A 19,045-nucleotide genomic window follows, 5' to 3' on the forward strand; every position below is an offset into this window, starting at 1 on the left:
ACCATAAGCAGCACAGTATTTATATACAGTCCACTGTGGAGGTTATATTAATGTGAGGAGAGTAATAAACAAATTACTCTGCACTGAAGAATAAATGTAATCAAGACTTGCACCAATATCAAGTTAAGTCTCCAGCAGTTAATACTTCTGTTGTAAAAGCTTAAAAAGTCTCTGATACACGCATTTTCTGATCTCTTAAAAAGCAGACCTAAAACAATGGTGCCCAAACTTTTCTTGTCACACCGCCCCTTACCAGTAATGTAATTTGTCCGCGCCCCACCTCCATTACTGCACATTTGGCTCAGCAGCGGAGCTTGTGGTAAAGGCAGAGCTGGGAGCAGAACTGGAGCTAGACAGGGAATGAGGACAGAGCTGGCCTGTGGGAGGAGACAAACTGCAGCTCAGGGTGGAGTGGAGCTGTGGCTGGTGCAGGAGCTGGGCTGGGAGCAGAATGGTGCTGCGGCCCTGGCCGGAGCTGGGCTGGGTGACGCTACCTCCCCGCTCCCCATGGGGGCTGACCCAGGCCCTACCATGGGCCCCTCCCCCCAAACACTCCGTGCCCCCCCCAGGGGGCAGGCCCCACAGTTTGGGGACCACTGACCTAAAATATCATTTCTAGATGCAGCCTTACCACCTTTTGCTGTGATCATATCAGCTCTCACAAGCTAATCATGGCCAGCCTAGATCAGTACTTTGGCTAAAAGAGCTAGCAACACCTTGATGCTGAAGGAAGTGATGTTGATGACGTAGCAGGGATGCTCTACCTTCTGAGTCAGAATTGAACCAATGCCCTAGCACAGCAATAGAGGGCAATGTACTATTTGAAAGTGTTCTCCTTCAATTGAGACATGAAGCTAAAGTTCCAACCACTTGTGGACATTAAGATTATATGCCACTTTGCAGGACTAGTGGTGTTAACTCCAGTGGCCTGGCTAAATTCCAATGTGGTTATTTCTTCCTCTGTTAAAACTCCCTTGAGTTTCTCTTGTGTACGGTACTTTCTGTCACTCTCTGTCCTGAACTGGTGTGTGAGCAGTTAGCTTGTGCACTTAAACAGCGGCCACATTCTACCTCAGAAGTGGGTGTTCATTTAAGAGATACTATGTTAAGTATATCTCTGCTTAACTTAGGAAGCTTTTTATACTTTAGCTGGGCAGAAATCATCCTCTCGATCTAGCAGATGGAGATGTAAATTCCACAGGGAAGTAGAGGCAAGGGAGTTCTGCTTCTGAGGCATTGTTTTCCCTCTCATGGACCTTAAGAAGTTTCTCAGTGGGTTTAGAGTGAAAAATAGGGGAAAGGGGTCAGGAGACATGCATCCTCCTATGAATACCACAAAAAGTGCTCAGCACAGTTAGCTCAGACTGAGATTTTGGTGCACGTCCACTCTGCACTGTGTACCCTGACTAGGTTGAAGGAGGGTGAGATGCCTGGGGCAGCAACTGGCTGGAGAGCTAGCTGCCATGAAGCTGAGGTTGGTGGGAGTTCCCAGGGACAGTGCAGAGGCACAGGGTTCCTAGTAGACACAGAGATACATGGGTTTTGGGGGACCCTGCAGTAGGACTGGTGGGTAGAGGAAACAAACGAATAAGATCTAACAGAGTCCTTCACCAAACACACATGAATGTTTTGCACGGGATGATTTGTTTCTTTTATGTGAGCTAAACCGCTGAGAAAAACAGATTCTGTAATTTCAGGCAAACATATGTGGCCAAATAAATAAACAACAAGAAAACAGGAAAATTCCACTTAACAATAAAAGTTTGCAATGCAGCAAAGGAAAGGTTAACTAAAGGGCTGCATTTCAGCACCCAAACTGGGTATTCCTGTTCTCTAACATGACACTAATTTTCTTTTTCAAAACGTTGAATAGAATTTTTTTTTACACCTAATCACAGAAGCATTTTATACTTCTTTTTCTTCTTCCACAACTAACTTTATCATTTAAAACAGTAATTTATTACATGCTATGTGTTAGCACTTTGGTAAATACAATCAGAATTTTCTTTGTTTAGTAAACACAACACTAAATGCAAGTGAACATCTTGTTTGCCACACACACAAAAAGTGCACTTTTATTGCTTAAAATGAAACAACTTGAGATAAAATGGCTAGTAGGTAAAATTCCAGAGTCACTAACGAGTTAAAGGTACAGTTTACACTTGGGAATTTTCTGTAAATGCTCCTCCTTCCCTAAAACTGCTGCCAAAAATCATCTGACAGGAAATGTAAGATTAAGTTTGTTCTACCTAAGTGAACAAAGAGTGCTCAGAACAGGCAACCGGTTTACTGCAGAGCGGGAACTTTCCTAATCCTGCTGGAATCTGCAGTGCTACTCAGAAAATATCACTGGAAAAGTTGTTTTCTTTACTCAACATCTTGTCTCTAGATCACCTCATTTTGGTTGCACTGCAGATCTTGCTGATTCTCCCATAAAGGTTAACTTAAAGCTCCAAACATAATCATGTGGAAAATGGACATTATTGATTCCTATGGTCCATTGTTCCCCCATTCTAAGTCCCTGAAGTTCAAGTTCAATCTGGAATTACATCATGTCTGGTTTCTCCTGGTTACCAGACGGCTTGAGACGTGACCACAGCTACAGAAAAAACAAACAGCCTTCTTCACGCTTCGGCTCCCCTATCGATTCAAACATAAACTTTTTTTCTTTCTCTCAAGTATGCTTCAAGTATGGAGCATGGTTAATTTAGAGATTAAGTTCCAAATTAGATTATCTAATGGCATCTTAATGGATTGCTGACCCATTTCCTGTGGGATGGCAGCATGCAAGTCTGGCTGGAATACAATTAATTTCTTAGGAAGTGTTCTGAAGATGTTTGCCTAGATGGAAAGGAAACATAATGTTCTGCACATCTTTCTTTATTACTGAGTTGGGTGAAACTATAAGAGATAGCGATTTAAATTGAAAAAGACCAGAAATCCTTGCATTTGTCTGCTGTGTATACTTTTATCACTAGAAGATTTTCACTTCTTTGTTCTTAGTTTCAAAAGTTGAGTTTGTACTTTTATCCCAAACAAATATGAACTGTGGAAATAAAATAAAAAATCCTTGATCTAACAGGTGTGTTTGTTGTCCAGATGTGTTAACTTTTTTTAATACAACAGATAACTACAGAAACACTTAGTGATAATTCAGTTGTTAGTGACTTTGTATGTTCACTATATTCTGACAGACACAAGGTAGTGTGGTATGGAAAAGACTCCAAGCAATTTCCACTTCCTCTCCCACTCCCCCACGAACTGGAGATTATTCCATTCAGCTGCCTTATCTGCATTATTATCACAGCCCCAGAGTAGTGCTAGGGGCAAAGAGTGCTGCTTAAAAAACTGAACATTTTGAACACCCCTACAGCTAAAGCTGAAAAGGAAATTCAGCACTCTGAGAATAAAGCTCCCCTCAGGAGCTCCAGGAACAAACCAGCTGTTGTACTGTACTTATGTGTCAAGATAACAAACTGAAGGCAGGAAATGCTAGCCTAGTGCATTTGCCTGGGTAGTGTAAATGTAATGTTAAAGTAACAGTTAACCCTTAAGAGCAACAGTTTTTTAAAAAGTATAAATTATAGTAGTTGAGAATAATAGGAAAATTAATAATATCTGTGATAAAATGTATATTTTACCACTAGTGGTTTGTTTACAGTTTGTGAAAGGCTTACTGGAAAATATTCAAATCTAGTATACAAAGGCCCAATCCTGCATCCCTTTGTTAATCATGCTGGAGTCAATGTGACTAACCTTGTGGGTAAATAATGGTTAGTGGATCATGCACCCAGCCCATACATTTCACGGAGTCCTTCTCTCACTCACTCATAGTTTAAGTTTTACTTGCATCCTTTTTTGTTTACTGTGCAGTGCTTGAAACTTTATTTTCCAACTTGAGTCTAACTATTTGCAGTTACCTCAGCAAAGGTCTGAATGACCTTTGTTTAGATAAGTTCTAAATCATAGATGTATCATAGAAAATCAGGGTTGGAAGGGACCTCAGGAGGTCATCTAGTCCAACCTCCTGCTCAAAGCAGGACCAATACCCAATTTTTGCCCCAGATCTCTAAATGGCCCCCTCAAGGATTGAACTCACAACCCTGGGTTTAGCCGGCCAATGCTCAAAACACTAAGCTATCCCTCCCCCCATATTATCTTCATCTGTACAGCAAAAAGAATGACGTATAGGGTCCAGATTCAGTGAAGCACTTAGGCACGTGCTTAATTTTAGGCATTATATAAACGGGATTACTCATATGCTTAATATTAAGCACGTGCTTAAATGATTTTCTGAACTGAGGTCCTAATGTTCAGTGCAAACAAACACATCATATACCAATAAATAGATAATAAAAATGTTGCCAGTCTTAGGCAATCATGGTACCAGGAGCAAAATAAAATTACTTCCAACTATTATATTTAAAACCTGTTTTTGTTTATTGTTGAGGGTGTTGAACAGATGTTTTATGTAAACTTCTCCTTCACTGACACCAATATGTTTATTTTAGCCAACTGAAGGATACATCTAAGTTTGTATAACTATTCATACACATAACTACTCTGCTTTTTTTGAAAATACGCACACTGAGGACTTAAGTTTCTCATTTTGTATAACTCACGTTGTCTTTCTCTAGAGATTTTAGAAGTTGATGTTTTTGAAAAATATATATTACTATTCCTTTGGAAATTACATCAGGCTTGTCGTTTTACTAGAAAAAAATTACCAGTTAGTTTTAAAATCTATAGATCATTTAGCACTGTTTGGCATGACTGGCAGCCAATGATAAGACAAAGTATACAAAAGAACAAGCATAGGGACCCTGTCACCTCTCACCCTCTCAGAGGGTGGTCCTCTCCAAGTTGGGGATGAGGGAGGTCACTGACAGTGCAGCATGGAGAAAACTTTCAATGTGGTCACTTCTATCACCTGATCTATGCACAGACAGAAAAGCTCATTTTCAGGCACCACCAACTCTTTGACCTCAGTGAGTACAAGTATTCAACAAGACTTCTCAAAAAACAGTGCACCACAACATATTCGTTGTTGCAACTTAAAACTATCATGAAAGCCTTCTATAAAAAGTCACTCTATTTACTATCCAAATGAGTATTGCAGATTTGGAGGAAATGCTGATCAAACAAGTTTGTGGGAGAAAACTTTTCCATTTTCCTTTTTAAACAAGGAAATATTGCTTTACCAAACATTCAAAAAGAATTTATTGCTCCAAGGTTTCTTTCTTGTAATGATATAAAGACTTTATCAAGAAAACTACCCACTTGTTATCGTATCTCCCATTTATGCTTTTATGTTTTCTTTTCCACAGATGTTTGAAAAGAGTATCTGTATCCCAAAGGCTACATTTTAAAAATAACCCTCACCTACATGTGATTACATGTCTTTTTTCCCCCTCCTCTCTTTTAGCAACTTACAGCCAAGGAGCACGTGTGGTAGGCATGACAACTGAAGTCCACAATGCACTGGGCCAGATCCTCAGCTTGTCTAGCTCCAATGAAGTCAATAATACTACACTGATTAACACTATCTGAGAAGCAGGTCCACCAATCACTAGCTCACAAACTGAGAGTTCTTGCCCAATCTACAGTCTCCTATTAATGTTCTGAGAAAGCTACACACTGTGTGTGTGTGGGGGGGGGGGGGGGGAATAAGTTACGCTCTGTGCTACAGTCGCTCAGTTTGGATTCATAATAATACAGAAGTAAGGATAAAAATTATTCTTAATAATACAGAAGTAAGGATAAAAATTACCAATTATCGTGTGATGGGGATTTATCATGTGAATCAGTCCTTGAGGAGTTGAGGTGAACCCACTAGGTTAACTCTCCATTCATTGTACTATTTGATTTTTGACATGAAAAACTGTTCTTTTGGCCACCTTGCTCTTTCAACACGATTTCAGAATTCTACCAGACTCCAAAATTATTAGAAAAAAAGTACAGAAAATACATGCAATCAAGCAAGTAACTAACTGCTGGCAGGTCATTTGTTGTGTAATATTGGTACAGCAATACTAGTTTAATAGTTTAAACTTTGGATTCATGTACAGCACCCAACTTTCCATTTCAAATATCACATTTCCAAACTGATACTGAAAAAAAACTTTTAGCATCAACAGTAAAACAGTATGTCATCTAGTATACTCCGCAGCAAGATTTTATGTATCCAGCCATACTCACACACACATGTACATGAATTATTTGGAAGTGATAGCAATGATACATTGTCATATTTGTACACACATACCTCAGAGAGGTATATAACATTATTTTAAGTGTAGGGGAGAGACTGCTTCACCTGATAGGGGCCAAATCTGCAGGCTTTTCCTCATATGTATAACTTTCCCCCAGTGAGGTAAATCAAAGGGAATTCTACATATTAAAGAACTGAAAGACTGACATTATCTCATAATGGTATTGCTTATTATCTTTCACCTATTTTTAAACACACACACACACACACACACACACACACACACACACACACACACACACACACACACACACACACACACACACACCCCTACTGCTACCATAACCAGTAATACATGTAATATATGTGTAATTGATTCTGTACCAATAGCTAAGGTTTCTCTAGCATGCAAAGAAAATAACTCCTTTTCACGAATAATGAATTCTAATTGTTTTGTATTTTAGTTTATAAAGGATATGGTTTACATCTTACCTTCGTGTGCATGTTAGTGACCTAAATCTATACCAATTGTCCCAAACTTGTTATTCCAAATTACTTCTATGGATAGTATGATTATTCATTCCCAAAATAGCACCCACATCAGAGAACTGCTATACTAGTCACCTATTGTTTTTAATCACACTGTCTTTTGCATATTAATCTGTAAGCCCAAAATATATTACTTTAGTTCTTTAAACTGTGATTCGATTTTTTAAGTCCTAAAATCTGCAGTCCTTTAAAAATACAAATGCCTTGCACTTGACAGCAAACATTTGGCATCCCAGGTACTTAACTATAGTATATTCTAACAGTTCAATTTACATTAAAGATAATGTAAATGTGTATTAAAGAAATGTTATACATAGATGTTTTGGTTAAAATTTTGACATATATTCCTTCTTGGAGGCCTGCTAAAAACAGATACTGCAGCTCAATGTAACTTTTTTAGATGTAGTGTAGCGTTGGAAATAATTAAAATGTTACCTTTGCCAAGTAATTCCCAATGTATCCTCACTGGCACTGGGGTATAAATGCCTGCCGTTTTGATTCATGGTCCAGTCACAAATCCTCAGCTGTCAATTGAAACCTAGCAGTCAGATATGGATCGAGCAGTACTACAGATTTTAGTATTTAAATGAATACATGCAAACTAGTACTGTACATGGCACAAACCTTACTTTCCCAAAAAGTAACTTAAAAACAAACAAAACCCCCAAAAACCAACAAAAACCCATTACACTGAAAAATAAAATTCCTATTTTTTTTTAATTTTAAGAAAATGCTACTTTAATACGCTCCTCTATTAATAAAGCATAAAAGATAACTAGTGTTTAGCACATAACAATTAGCCGTTATTAGATTACAAACTGAGCTGGAATAAAAGAAAATGTTAATGTTCAATAGTGAAATATTTTAAGAAAGAAAATCAAAATGCTGTGTTTTATATGCAATGTACTAAGTAATCTGTACTAGGTAAAGGTCAAAAATAATCAATATCTTGAAGCATGCATTTGGTGAATCATAGAAGACATGCAATTTATAGAAAAAATCCCCAAATTACACAAACTATATGCCTTTATCTTACTGTTTTAGAAGGGTAAATGTATTTTGTAATAGAGGTTTATTAATTTAGTGTTACTGAAAGTGGTATTACTTAGCAAGAGGTGATAAGATAATCTAATCTTGTTCAGGACTCAAAATAATAGCATTTAAAATACTTTATTATATTTAAATATAGTGAGGAATGCACTAAATGTAAGCTGAAACAAATTCTTCCCAGATCCCCAAATCATCAGTTCTGCCCTTCACAGATTGTTCGTGTAACCCTATACAGCTCTGTTTGTTTAACAGCTGCCCTACAGTGCTAGCAGATTTATTGAAAAGATATACTGCTTATTTTTATGTTTAAGAAAGTAAACTTATGTGGCTTGAGACGAAAACATACAGAAAGCATAGTTTTTAACCTCTGCATAGCAATGCTATAAATAAATTACTGTACATCTTGCATGATACAGCACTTCGAATTAAAGATAACTTGATCACTAAGATTAATTGCATAAAATGCATCTTGTTTTCTCCATGCAAGTTTTAAGTGCTTTTAAAAGTTGCAGACTATGGCAAACAAACTAAAAGAAATTATTTACACAGTAGCACAGTTAACTACAGTCCTTTCCTGATAAATACATATGTTAAAGACAAGACCATATTGCAGTCTTGACTGTTACACTAATAAGTTTCCTGCAGCTGAGGTTTGAGAAATGGAAATGTTAGTCTGTTTTCATAAGGTTTGTTTCTTGTTTGTTACCTAAAGAACTCTAAGAGACCTTCTGAAGTCTATTATAAGCATGACTAAACTACATTAAAGTAACCAGAAAAGGAAACATTCAGTCCAAAAAGTTTGCTAGAGTGTAACTGTAAAGAATATATTAAATATGCTCAAAGAAAGGGGTAGGTGTGTGCATTTTTCCGTAGTCACTGTATGAAACTGTTTCATAAGCACTATTTTTATTCTGAAGACATAATAAAATATATCTGTTCAAATACTCTAGCCAGTAGTATAATGGTTATATTTGTGCTACAATACTTAAGTATCTGTCAGCATTTTCATTATAAAAGCATATTTTAAAGGCTTACAACTTGGTTATAAAAATTCACTTTCAGCTGAAACATGATGTCTAAAGTTTTAAAAATGGAAACAATTTTTTCCTTTTTACAAAATTAAACCAAACCATCCAAACAAAACTCTTTGGCCAGTTATAAGCCATAAGAATGCCAAAACCAGAACTTATTGCTGCTGAATGATTTTATGCACTTGTCTAACTCAAAAATCTGACAAACAATTAGCTTGTATTATAATCTAACTCCTTTTGGTATTTGAGGAAAACAATAAATGTCTGATACATTACAGTTTAATAAATCAGCTACTGTGCATAAGCAATAATTTTCCCCCTACGGTTTTCATATGGATTTTAATATGTACAACAAATATCCTAAATGTGTAATTACACAAACTCCAAGAGCTTTTTGAATCTAATTCATAAATGCTATTGACACACTTTATTTATTATGCACACACCTCTTCATAATTTGTAACCATAGAGAGAAAGAGAGAGAAAGAGAGAGGACATGCATACATACATACATACAGGGCCAGATCCTCAGCTGGTGTAAATTGGTATACTGTAAATTCATCTGTCCCACCATATATACACATGTGCTAAATTAGAGAAGCATGTGATAAATAATTCTATCATGAGCCTAGAAATGCAGCACCTGTCTACTAAACCACTTCCATGTGGCTTAAGTTTAATGTTCCAAATCTCTGAGCAGCTTCAAACAGCCGCCATTTTGTTTTCAAAATTAACCTACAAGGGAAATGTTTCCTCTTTCCTACTCCTCATGTAGAATTTCCTCTCCAAAATCACCATCTAGAAACCTGTATGACTAAGATTTAGTTTGGGGTTAATAATAGCCATAGAAATATCACTTTAAAATCTGATATCCTGTGTCCCTGCCAGGGTAGAAATGGTTTGGCATCTTTACTCCAGGTCAATGGGCTGGAGTAGCATAAAGGGGGCCCCAACAGCCCCAGTTCCGGGAGGGAGAAGATTTCCATGGAGCAGGCAATGTGAAGACAGCAGTAAAGAGGCAAACGTCCTCAGAGGGCAAGCCCAGAGGAGCCCCTTAGCTCTGTTCCTTCCCCCAGGGCTGAGAGGTCTTTGCTGCGCCTCTAAGAGGTGCCGCCCAGACTCTCACCTGGGAACTTCATGCCACTGAAAAGGGAGATTTCCAGCTTTGTGATTGGACACACAACACTTGCTTCTAGCTTTGGAAGTACCTGAGACATTGGAGTTTAGTATTATGACTATTCTGTGTTAATTTAGGTCATTCTGGAGCCAGGCAAAGGCCAGCAGCCCCCAATGTAACTTATAACTTCTTATGTAACTAAACTTACATTTAGTGCACCTAAGGGCTGCAGTAAAATTATGAAAGCCGCAAATGCCATTGCGTTACCTAGAGATCAGATAGATAGAACACAGTGCACTTCACTCCACCCTGGAACACCAACTTGAAAGACCTTCTATGTAGAGGAATGGGGAAGCAAGTGGCACAAAGCTGCCTGTATGCCACTGAAGGATTTCCCTCTGTCAGGGAGAATCTCTGGTAGCTCCTTTACGACAAGCTCTCCTACCACTTTACATCGCTGAGGTGGCACAAAGCAGCAGCCTGAGCCAGAGCCAAGGATCTGACCCTCTAGTTTGACCTTCCCCCCCCCCCCCCCCCCTCAGCTGGACTTTTGTTAAGTAAGGCACCCGGGTGTTCAAGAAAAGGGATTCAAGCAATTGTCCCAATCAAACATTTTACAAGCTTTCTAAAACATTTCTACATAGGTATTCCCCTCTCAAATATGTTTCTTACATGGAATATATATATATGATGGTGTGACACACAATCAAGTGTTTTAAATTCCTCTCTCACAGAACCACATACAACAGGGACAAGGAAAATTATCCTCAGGAGAAAAAAATTGCCTCTCAATGAGCCTAATTCTGGAGTTGCCGGGGGGAGAGGCAAATGTACCAAAAGCAGGGTAAGGCAGCCTTAACGGGCCTTGTAGGCACACCCATTACTACCCCTGGAATACACCCCCACTCCAACTCTTACTGAGTGGGAAGGGGCACAGAGTCTGTAGAGACTGCCTCCCTGTGCTGGAAGTAATTCTCAGGGGGCATGTGATTGCTCCTCAGCCCTATTATGTCAGTGCAAAGGGGCCACAGGGGCAATCCTGATTTGGACGCTGAATGTTTACTTTGAATCTCCTTTCTCTTTTTAGTTTACGTTGGACACTTGGGGAGTACAATCATCCTGCAGAGTTTTAGCCACACAACCCTCATTTACATTAGAGCTACAATCCCACGATTCAAACCTTTAAATAATTGTAAGGGTTAATATTTAAGCAGGCTTTATATTTTCACATTTTAATAAAGTGACTAATATTAATCTTCATTTCATGCCCCTTTGATCATCAGTAAAAGTAAACATATATTTGAAAGAGTGAGTGAGTGAGCGATAGGAGACTGCTATGATTTTTGTTATTTGAGAAAGCCCATAAAGCTAAACATTTGCATACTGTCATTGTTTTGACTGAAACTTCCTTTAAATGTGTTTCCTTTCCAGCAAGCATATGTGAAAGGTGACCTCTTATCCATTTACATACCTCCCTGGTAGTCATGTGATCAAGTTTTACGTCAAACTGTCAATTATGATAAGAGAGACAATAAGAACAGCCTAAGTGTTGATAACCTGTTTCCTGACTTTACTGAGAAGATCTGTTTAAGAGTCCACTTGTGTTCTTCTTTCAGTCTTTTGCCTGAAGCAAAAGCAATGTGCATCGAAAACATTTTAAAACCAAAACACTGTTTTCAGTGGTCATTTCAGTTTACATTTTCAGTGATAAATGGTATGAAGGGCCTTCCATTCTGAACAGCATAATGCAACAACTAAAGGATGCATATGGAAAGAACAACTTCCTACTGGAGATACTGCTTGAAAAGAGTAGTCTTGTGTGGAGGAAACAATTAAATAAGATCAAAAGCTGCTAACAGTTTTCTAGTTTTAAAATACATTTATGATGTCAAAAATATTTCTTATTATCATATACATGGTAACATGACCCCTTAATAAATGTCAAAGCTGTGTGAAAATCATGCATAACATATACCACACCCTTAAAGCCCAAGCTCTAGTGAAATCCATGCAGCTGTATTAAGTAATGCAAGGATCTGAGGAGTTTAGCAGCTCAGTTATTGGCCCAATATTAGTTAGCGTATATGAAAAAGTAAAGTTTTAAAGGTAACTGGTATCACAGGCTGATAACTTCGTCATTAAAACCATTTGTCTTTGCCTGCCTGTTTTCTTAATGAAAGAATGAAAATGTCCTCCCATTTACTTTTTCTAGAAGCTCAAAGATGTTTTAAAAGTTAAATAATTAAGGATAACAATATCATGGCCAAGAGCAAGTACTCTTTTGGTTGATTTATTCAGTTTCAATAGGAAGCTTACCAATTGTGGTGCTGTTACCCTTTATGTGCTATGAACACAAAGATAAATCTTTTCTTTTCTTTCTTTAAATAGGCAAAATCCAGGATTGGTGTTTCTAGCAGTATAACAACTTTAAATCCAGAAGCAATTTTGATCAGACACTAAGAAGCCTATAGTTTCAAGGATATAAAGTTTGTATTTTGTGAATTCACAGTGATATAAACTGATTGAGACTAAGGAAATGCCACCATCCCTCGATCCATCCATCAGAAGTTTGCCCTATTGTCCATTAACATGGAGTTTTGCAACTGAACTCTTTTACTAATGATTGTTGTGTTATGACTATACACTCCCAAGAATGAGGACTCAAATGGCAGAATTCCACAGAGCTCAGAAGAGTTGAGCTTTCTTGTACTACAGCTGAATTTGACTCTGTTACTCTAATTTTTCACTTTTTCTGTGAGTCTAGACTTGGAAACTATTTGCTACAATTCAAATATAAGCAATGTGTATATGAGCTGGAGGGGGGCGGGGGAGAGAGAGAGACAGAGAGAGAGAGAGGTGCTGACATACTGCTGTGAAGATTACCCAACCTTCCTTTTATGCAAAACTCCTATGTCAATAAAGACATTTCTTAGCATAGATAGTTCAGTGTGCCAAAGCAGAATTCATATAGTGACCTCACCAACCTGCAACAGCAAAGTTAAGAACAAAGCCCTTACTAAAATTCTAACTCTAAGATAAAATTTTAACTATGATTAAATAGGAGACATTTGATTAAGCAACATCCCCGTGAGACCGTTACTAATAGTTAATAACGTTTGCATGTTGATTAATGAATTAATGAAAACTTTTGCGTTCTAACCAAGTAGTCATTAACAATTTATAATTGATATTTTGGGGGACTGGGGAAGGACTACTTTTTAAAACAAAACATTAAGATGTTTTATAAGCACCTTTCTAATGCAGATCTACTTATGTAGATGACTTTCTAGTTGCAGTTAAAGTAAGAAATTTGTTATGTTATTGTTGATGTCCAATTTTGAAATACCTGTCATTTCAAGGCAATTAGCAACAGCACCAACCAATGATCACAACAAAAATATACTGCATAGATTTATAATTCTTCAAAACTTTGCCTACCAATGTAGCATGCTAAGTAACATGTGTAATAGCATATTTTCTCACTATTCAGATCAGTAAATGCAAATGTATTGCTCCCAAAGGTGCTAGACACACAAACACACAATATTTCCAAGTTATATTGAATGCTTCCCATCTAAATGCAAGTATTCCAGCAATTTTGTGCTATAAATTGTTTTACTGGAAATTCAACTGAACTGTCATTTTATTTTGTTGAAAGACTATTTATAAGATAGAGTCACAAAATAACATACAGCTTAAATTTATGGTTGTTACTATAATTTATATAGGATACATTGCGGTTCTTTTTAAACAACAACAAAAAAAGCACTCAATAATACACATCAATATTTCTCATAACTTGAGAGAATAAATCTCTATAAAGCCCCTCCAACAAAGTAAAAGAACCTACCTGTGACAATATTTATTCTTAAGAGGTCAATGTGTATTAAAGGGTACAGTGGATGTTTAAAAGATCTCTCTGGAACTAAAACCACTGGCTTTCTACTTTAGAATTTCTCTCAGCTAATATAAAATGATTGATTGCCTTTATTTCATGTACCCCTTGATTTTCCTTTTCATTCATCATGGGCTGCTTTAAACTAAATGCATTCAGAACCTGCCACAAGAAAAGTGCTCTCTTTTAAATTGTTGTAAAGTAATGAAAGGACGTAGTAAATCAATCTCATTTCTGCCTTACCAAAGGATAACCTTTATCTACTGAAGTCATTTAGACAATTTCTGGTGGGGTTTTTTTCTGGATAATGAACATGTATGGCATTGTCATCTCTGAGAGCCTTTTAGGATTTAAGAGGATGAAGGTAACAACTAACTCATGAGAAAATTATTTTATATATTCTGCACTTATGTATACATGTATTCGTATTTATCTGCTGCTAAAAAGCTTAGTTTGTGGTTAAAGTTCTTTGTTCCTTCAATGCATGCAACAGTACCAACTATTACCTAATTGTTTTTATTTTATATATATATATATATGTATGTAAGCAGGCATGTGTGCATGCGTGCGCACACACACACACACACGTATATACAATCATGCGTAATTTAAAATCGAATAGAGAATAATGGCAGTGATTAAGCTATTATATACTTTTTCACTATACTATAGGGCTACTACTATATAACACATATGTAAAATACTGGTACATTTAAATAAACAACAAATATTGACATTATAAAACTCTCTACTTTAGAATATTAAATTCACACAGTGGCACTGAATCAACACATATTTTCCAGGGTTGAAACTAACATATAAATGTCCATGCACAAAACATGTAAGATTACTTTTTTCCTGAATATTTTGGTCACATGTTTAATGAGACTGCTGAAATTATCCAAACTTATTCTTAAAATATATTATAAAGACAAAAAATATACAGGAGATACAAGAAAATTAAGCTGGCTGCCAGTACCTTCTAGGGATGTGAAATAGTTTGTATAACTTTTTGAATGTTCTTGAGAGCAAAAAGTATTAACGAGCAAATTTGTAGAAAAATAGGGTGTTGAAGAGAAGCAATAAATTAAAATAAAATACATTTAAATTTCTTTTGCAAATCCCAAACTTAACTGGATGTCAGAGACTTATGAAATAATTTTTAAAATTTCACAGCAAAAGTATTTTAGAAAATGTGTGCAATGGTTTTTAAAAAAGCAAGTTTTAAACCTATAAATCTTGCATATGTTTAAAAATACAATGAACATTTACTGTACATTTGTCAAATAGAACCACACTATTGTAATTATGACACATTTTATATTACAACAATTCTGGAGAGGTGAAAAAAGAAAAATATCAGAAAATTTAGTGAAAAGCCAATGGTTGGTAAAAACAACTAATTGTTATTTGGTATTTTCGTAACTATGTACAAATGTTTTCAGTTGTGTCTTACTGGTTAACAAAGCTGGCAAAATGTCAAAGATCTTAAACTATCATCTTTATGGTTTTCTCTGAATTCTGCATGTGGTGATCTTTAATATATACATACAGCCACCTTGGCCTTGGAGTGGGTAGGGTTAGGAGTTCAAATGCAGCACAGTTTAGCTATGTTACAACAAACACAGAGCATGTAGGATAAAACGAAACAGGCATGAGTACCAACTGTGGATAGGAACTCAAGCCTGAGAAAAAATACAGTACAATAAATAATAAGAACTACTTAATAGCCCTTTTCTTCCTGCCATATTCAATTTTTAATTTGTAACATTTTACATGCTGTTAATTTCAAACTCCTCTGCTGTCAAGATCTGGGAGCAGCACATACACACATCATACAATATATTTACGTTCTAAAGTGTCTGATTTTGTGTTATACTGTTACTAGCAATGCGGGATTTCTGTATTTGTATGGCCCTGCTATTGACTGCGGCTAATTTGTTTATAAACCACCATTAATCTCAGCTGTATATTTTCACAGTTTGTGTAAACACTTCATTTGCATTAAATTTACAGCATTAATGAGATGTGAAATTTAAAATGCTACTTGAAACATAAATGATGTAAGAAACTAGAACAAAAATGTGTCTATCACATCTGAAATCAGCAAACCAATTTAAACCTATTAAACTAGGAATGACGATGTGTTACATTGAGAATTTGGTTTTATAAGTCATCTTCTGGAACTAAAATGCAGAAATGTAGGCTTACAAACATCTGGAAAATATGAAATAGCTTGAGAATCATAATTTGTAATGTTTAATTTTGTTTAATTTTTTATTGGTTTTGAAATGAGTTCTCAGTTTTATCCCTTGCACACTTTATACAGACATATTCTTAATATCCAATTCTAGCATCTACTTTTAAGTTGTTCAAAAATAAAATAATGTAAAGAGGCATTATAAAAAGTTCCTTAAGATGGCACAAATCTAAGAAACAAAAGCATATGCTATGTTAATATTTTTAGAGGGGTTTTTGTCTTTAGCATATCTAGTCTTCATATGACATATACTGAAACCATTAGGATCCCATTCTAACCCAAGATGTCAGTGGCAGCATGTAGAAAGGTACTACTGCAAAAGCTTGTCTAGATTATTACACCTATGTGAAACTTGCCCACCTGTTGCTGGTGTAGGAAGGATGGGTCTCTTGGGCTTAGTCCCACATATCGGTTGGCTTGGGATGTGCCTGAGGCTGTGTAGGCTGATTAAGGAAGAACAAAACACAGTGATAAAAATAGCGACCTGTCATAATTATTACCCTGTGCACGTACAGTACAGATATGAGAGATCCAGAGTTATGATTTGCAATGTATAGGAAGTGTCTGTGGATTTCTTTTATCAGTAATGCAAAAAAAAACATAGGGCCAAATTCAGCCCTTAGGTGCACAGCATGTTCAATTCCCATCCACTTCAATGGAAGCTGCATGTGTGAATCTGAGGTCAGAATTAGGCTTGTAGTTAGAATAATAATTCCTCTGGTTGCAGATTTTTACAAATAGTTAAAGGAGCACTACATTTTAAACTGTTATGGTCTCAGTTATGGACCTCCAATTTATATTAGTTATACAAATACACATCAGCTAAACTAATATAAACATCCAATAAATGAAGTCAATGGAGTTACGCGGGTAGGAGCGAGAGAACAACCACCTATTAATTTACACTGATTCTTCTATTTGTGAACGCCCGTCACAAATTTGTCTCGGAAAAGTGGTTAATTATTTAAAACTGAGACTTAAAGCTTGATTTGCTTATGTAGCATGAAATTAATCTTTACAGTCCTTTGGAAGAAGGATACAATGTGATCAGCACTAACCAGAGAAGGGAGTTAACTTTTGCTGCGCAGCATAATTTTACACACCAGAAAATAGCATTCACTTAGAGCTAATTCATTAAAAGCTCTTTTAGCCTTCTGTGGTGCAGAAGCTTAGAAAAATCGGGGGGGAGACTGGGTGGCTCAAGAGATTGGTAAAGGGATATAGAACCTTTCACCTGTAGGTCACCATTCAAATCTGGCTGAGATCAGTAGCGACTGAAAGTCATTACCCCCTCATGGCTCTTAGTGGCCTATGTGGTCTCACTCCACTTCATAGTGTGTAGATGACCATATTGCAACAATCATCATCACAACTGACACCTTTGCTGGTGGTCAAAGCAGACCTGCCAAAATGGAATGGATATGAAGACTGAGAACAGAGTGAGGAAGGTGGATAGAGTTTTTAGCTAATTGGCTGTTTGAGGTTAAAATTATACAGCAAATACATAAAACTTTCTGAATTTCTGAGGATATTTTAATATGGCTTTTTTATAGTAAACAGCTTTCACTGAGAGATTGCCATAGAAATGGATCAGATATTAGAAATAAATCATGGTTCCAGACCCTAGAGTTTCTTGACAGAAATGTTATCAAAGTCTGTTGTTCTGTCTAGTTCTGAACAATTCATTTGTTGTATTTCAGAATGAAGCCAGTGGTAATCATTTGATTTTATATGCCAAATAGGTCGAAACTGACTAAACAGAAACAATGACAGCATTTATATTATGTTTAAGCAATATCTGCAGGAACTTATTTGCCCAACAAAACATTGTCTTCTGCAATTCATTGTTTATTAAAAATAAATTTGCAATGTTTAAAAAAACTATTAGGGCCAAATTCTCCCCCATGTGTGAAGCCCCTTGGCATGAGAGCATAAATATTAAGGTCAGTGACGGCTTTATGTATTTCCAGCAAAAGGATACCATCCTTCAGTTTTTGTTTGTTTTGTTATCTAGTCACTTGTGCATGTAATGTTTGTGTGCTACCACTTGTACATACAATTTGCACACTTAAATTGGACTTGCTCATAAACACTTTTCATTTACATGCATTAGTGATAGAGATGTTCTGCATGCAGAAAGAGGCCTCATCTCAAAGGACCATAAGAGAGGTAGGTGCTCCAGTTCCACTGAAATTCAGTAAAACTGAGTGCCTAATTCCTTTAGGCTCTTTTGAAATTCCCAGGCTTCACCCTTAAATACCTGTATAATTATTAGTGGACAAATAAGGTCAGTTTCTTTCTAAAAAGACTCCTTAAACTAGGCCATAATGTGGGCAGGTAGAGTGCAAGCTTCTTCCCGCAGTTCTGGTATCATACTTGATCTCCCTTCCCCTGCTATTCCAGGCCATGTTCTCTCTTGAGCACAGACAGACAATTGTGCCACATTGTGTGATCTCGACAAACAGGAACTAGGATGAAACTACCAATAATCCAAGCCAAATTTGAACCAAGGTTCCTTTCCCACCCTGAGGTGAAAGGCTAGAGCATTAACTTCTTGTTTGTTGCTGAACATACCAGAAATAGCAGCACCTCAAAGGAGCAAAATTTGCATCGAAAACCAGCAGAGAGTGTTAATCCACTCCAACTTTTAGTCCACCTAGAAGCCTCTTTTGCTATCCCAAAAGAATAGCTAAAATATTTCCATAATCCTATCAATATAATTATTAATCAGTTTGTAATTAAACAATGGTGTTTACCCAGATTATCTTTAGGAGTCACTTATTTCTCTTTAAGAAAAGGAGTACTTGTGGCACCTTAGAGACTAACAAATTTATTTGAGCATAAGCTTTCGTGAGCTACAGCTCATTTCATTGGATGCATTCAGTGGAAAAAACTCTTTGTAATAGATACTTATGCAGTTTCCCCCTCATGT

General features: G+C 36.7%; 1 protein-coding gene across 7 annotated transcripts in view; it reads right to left on the minus strand.

Moving 5' to 3' along the window:
• The window catches only part of NFIB (nuclear factor I B), a 227,361-nt gene that overhangs the window by 13,808 nt on the left and 194,508 nt on the right, over window positions 1–19,045 (minus strand). For 4 of the 7 annotated variants that reach the window (XM_073345413.1, XM_073345412.1, XM_073345414.1 and 1 more), the window contains exons 10-11: window positions 16,474–16,556; window positions 7,196–7,284 (exon numbers count right to left, since the gene is read on the minus strand). The exons of 1 other annotated variant lie outside the window; for it this stretch is intronic. In XM_073345413.1, coding sequence (XP_073201514.1) covers window positions 7,196–7,284; window positions 16,474–16,556 — 172 coding nt within the window. The remainder of the gene's footprint in view (window positions 1–7,195; window positions 7,285–16,473; window positions 16,557–19,045) is intronic. 2 more of the 7 variants (XR_012159114.1, XM_073345416.1) reach the window with 2 other exon arrangements.

This window comes from Lepidochelys kempii, chromosome 5 (assembly GCF_965140265.1).
Source record: "Lepidochelys kempii isolate rLepKem1 chromosome 5, rLepKem1.hap2, whole genome shotgun sequence".
Taxonomy (NCBI): domain Eukaryota; kingdom Metazoa; phylum Chordata; order Testudines; family Cheloniidae; genus Lepidochelys; species Lepidochelys kempii.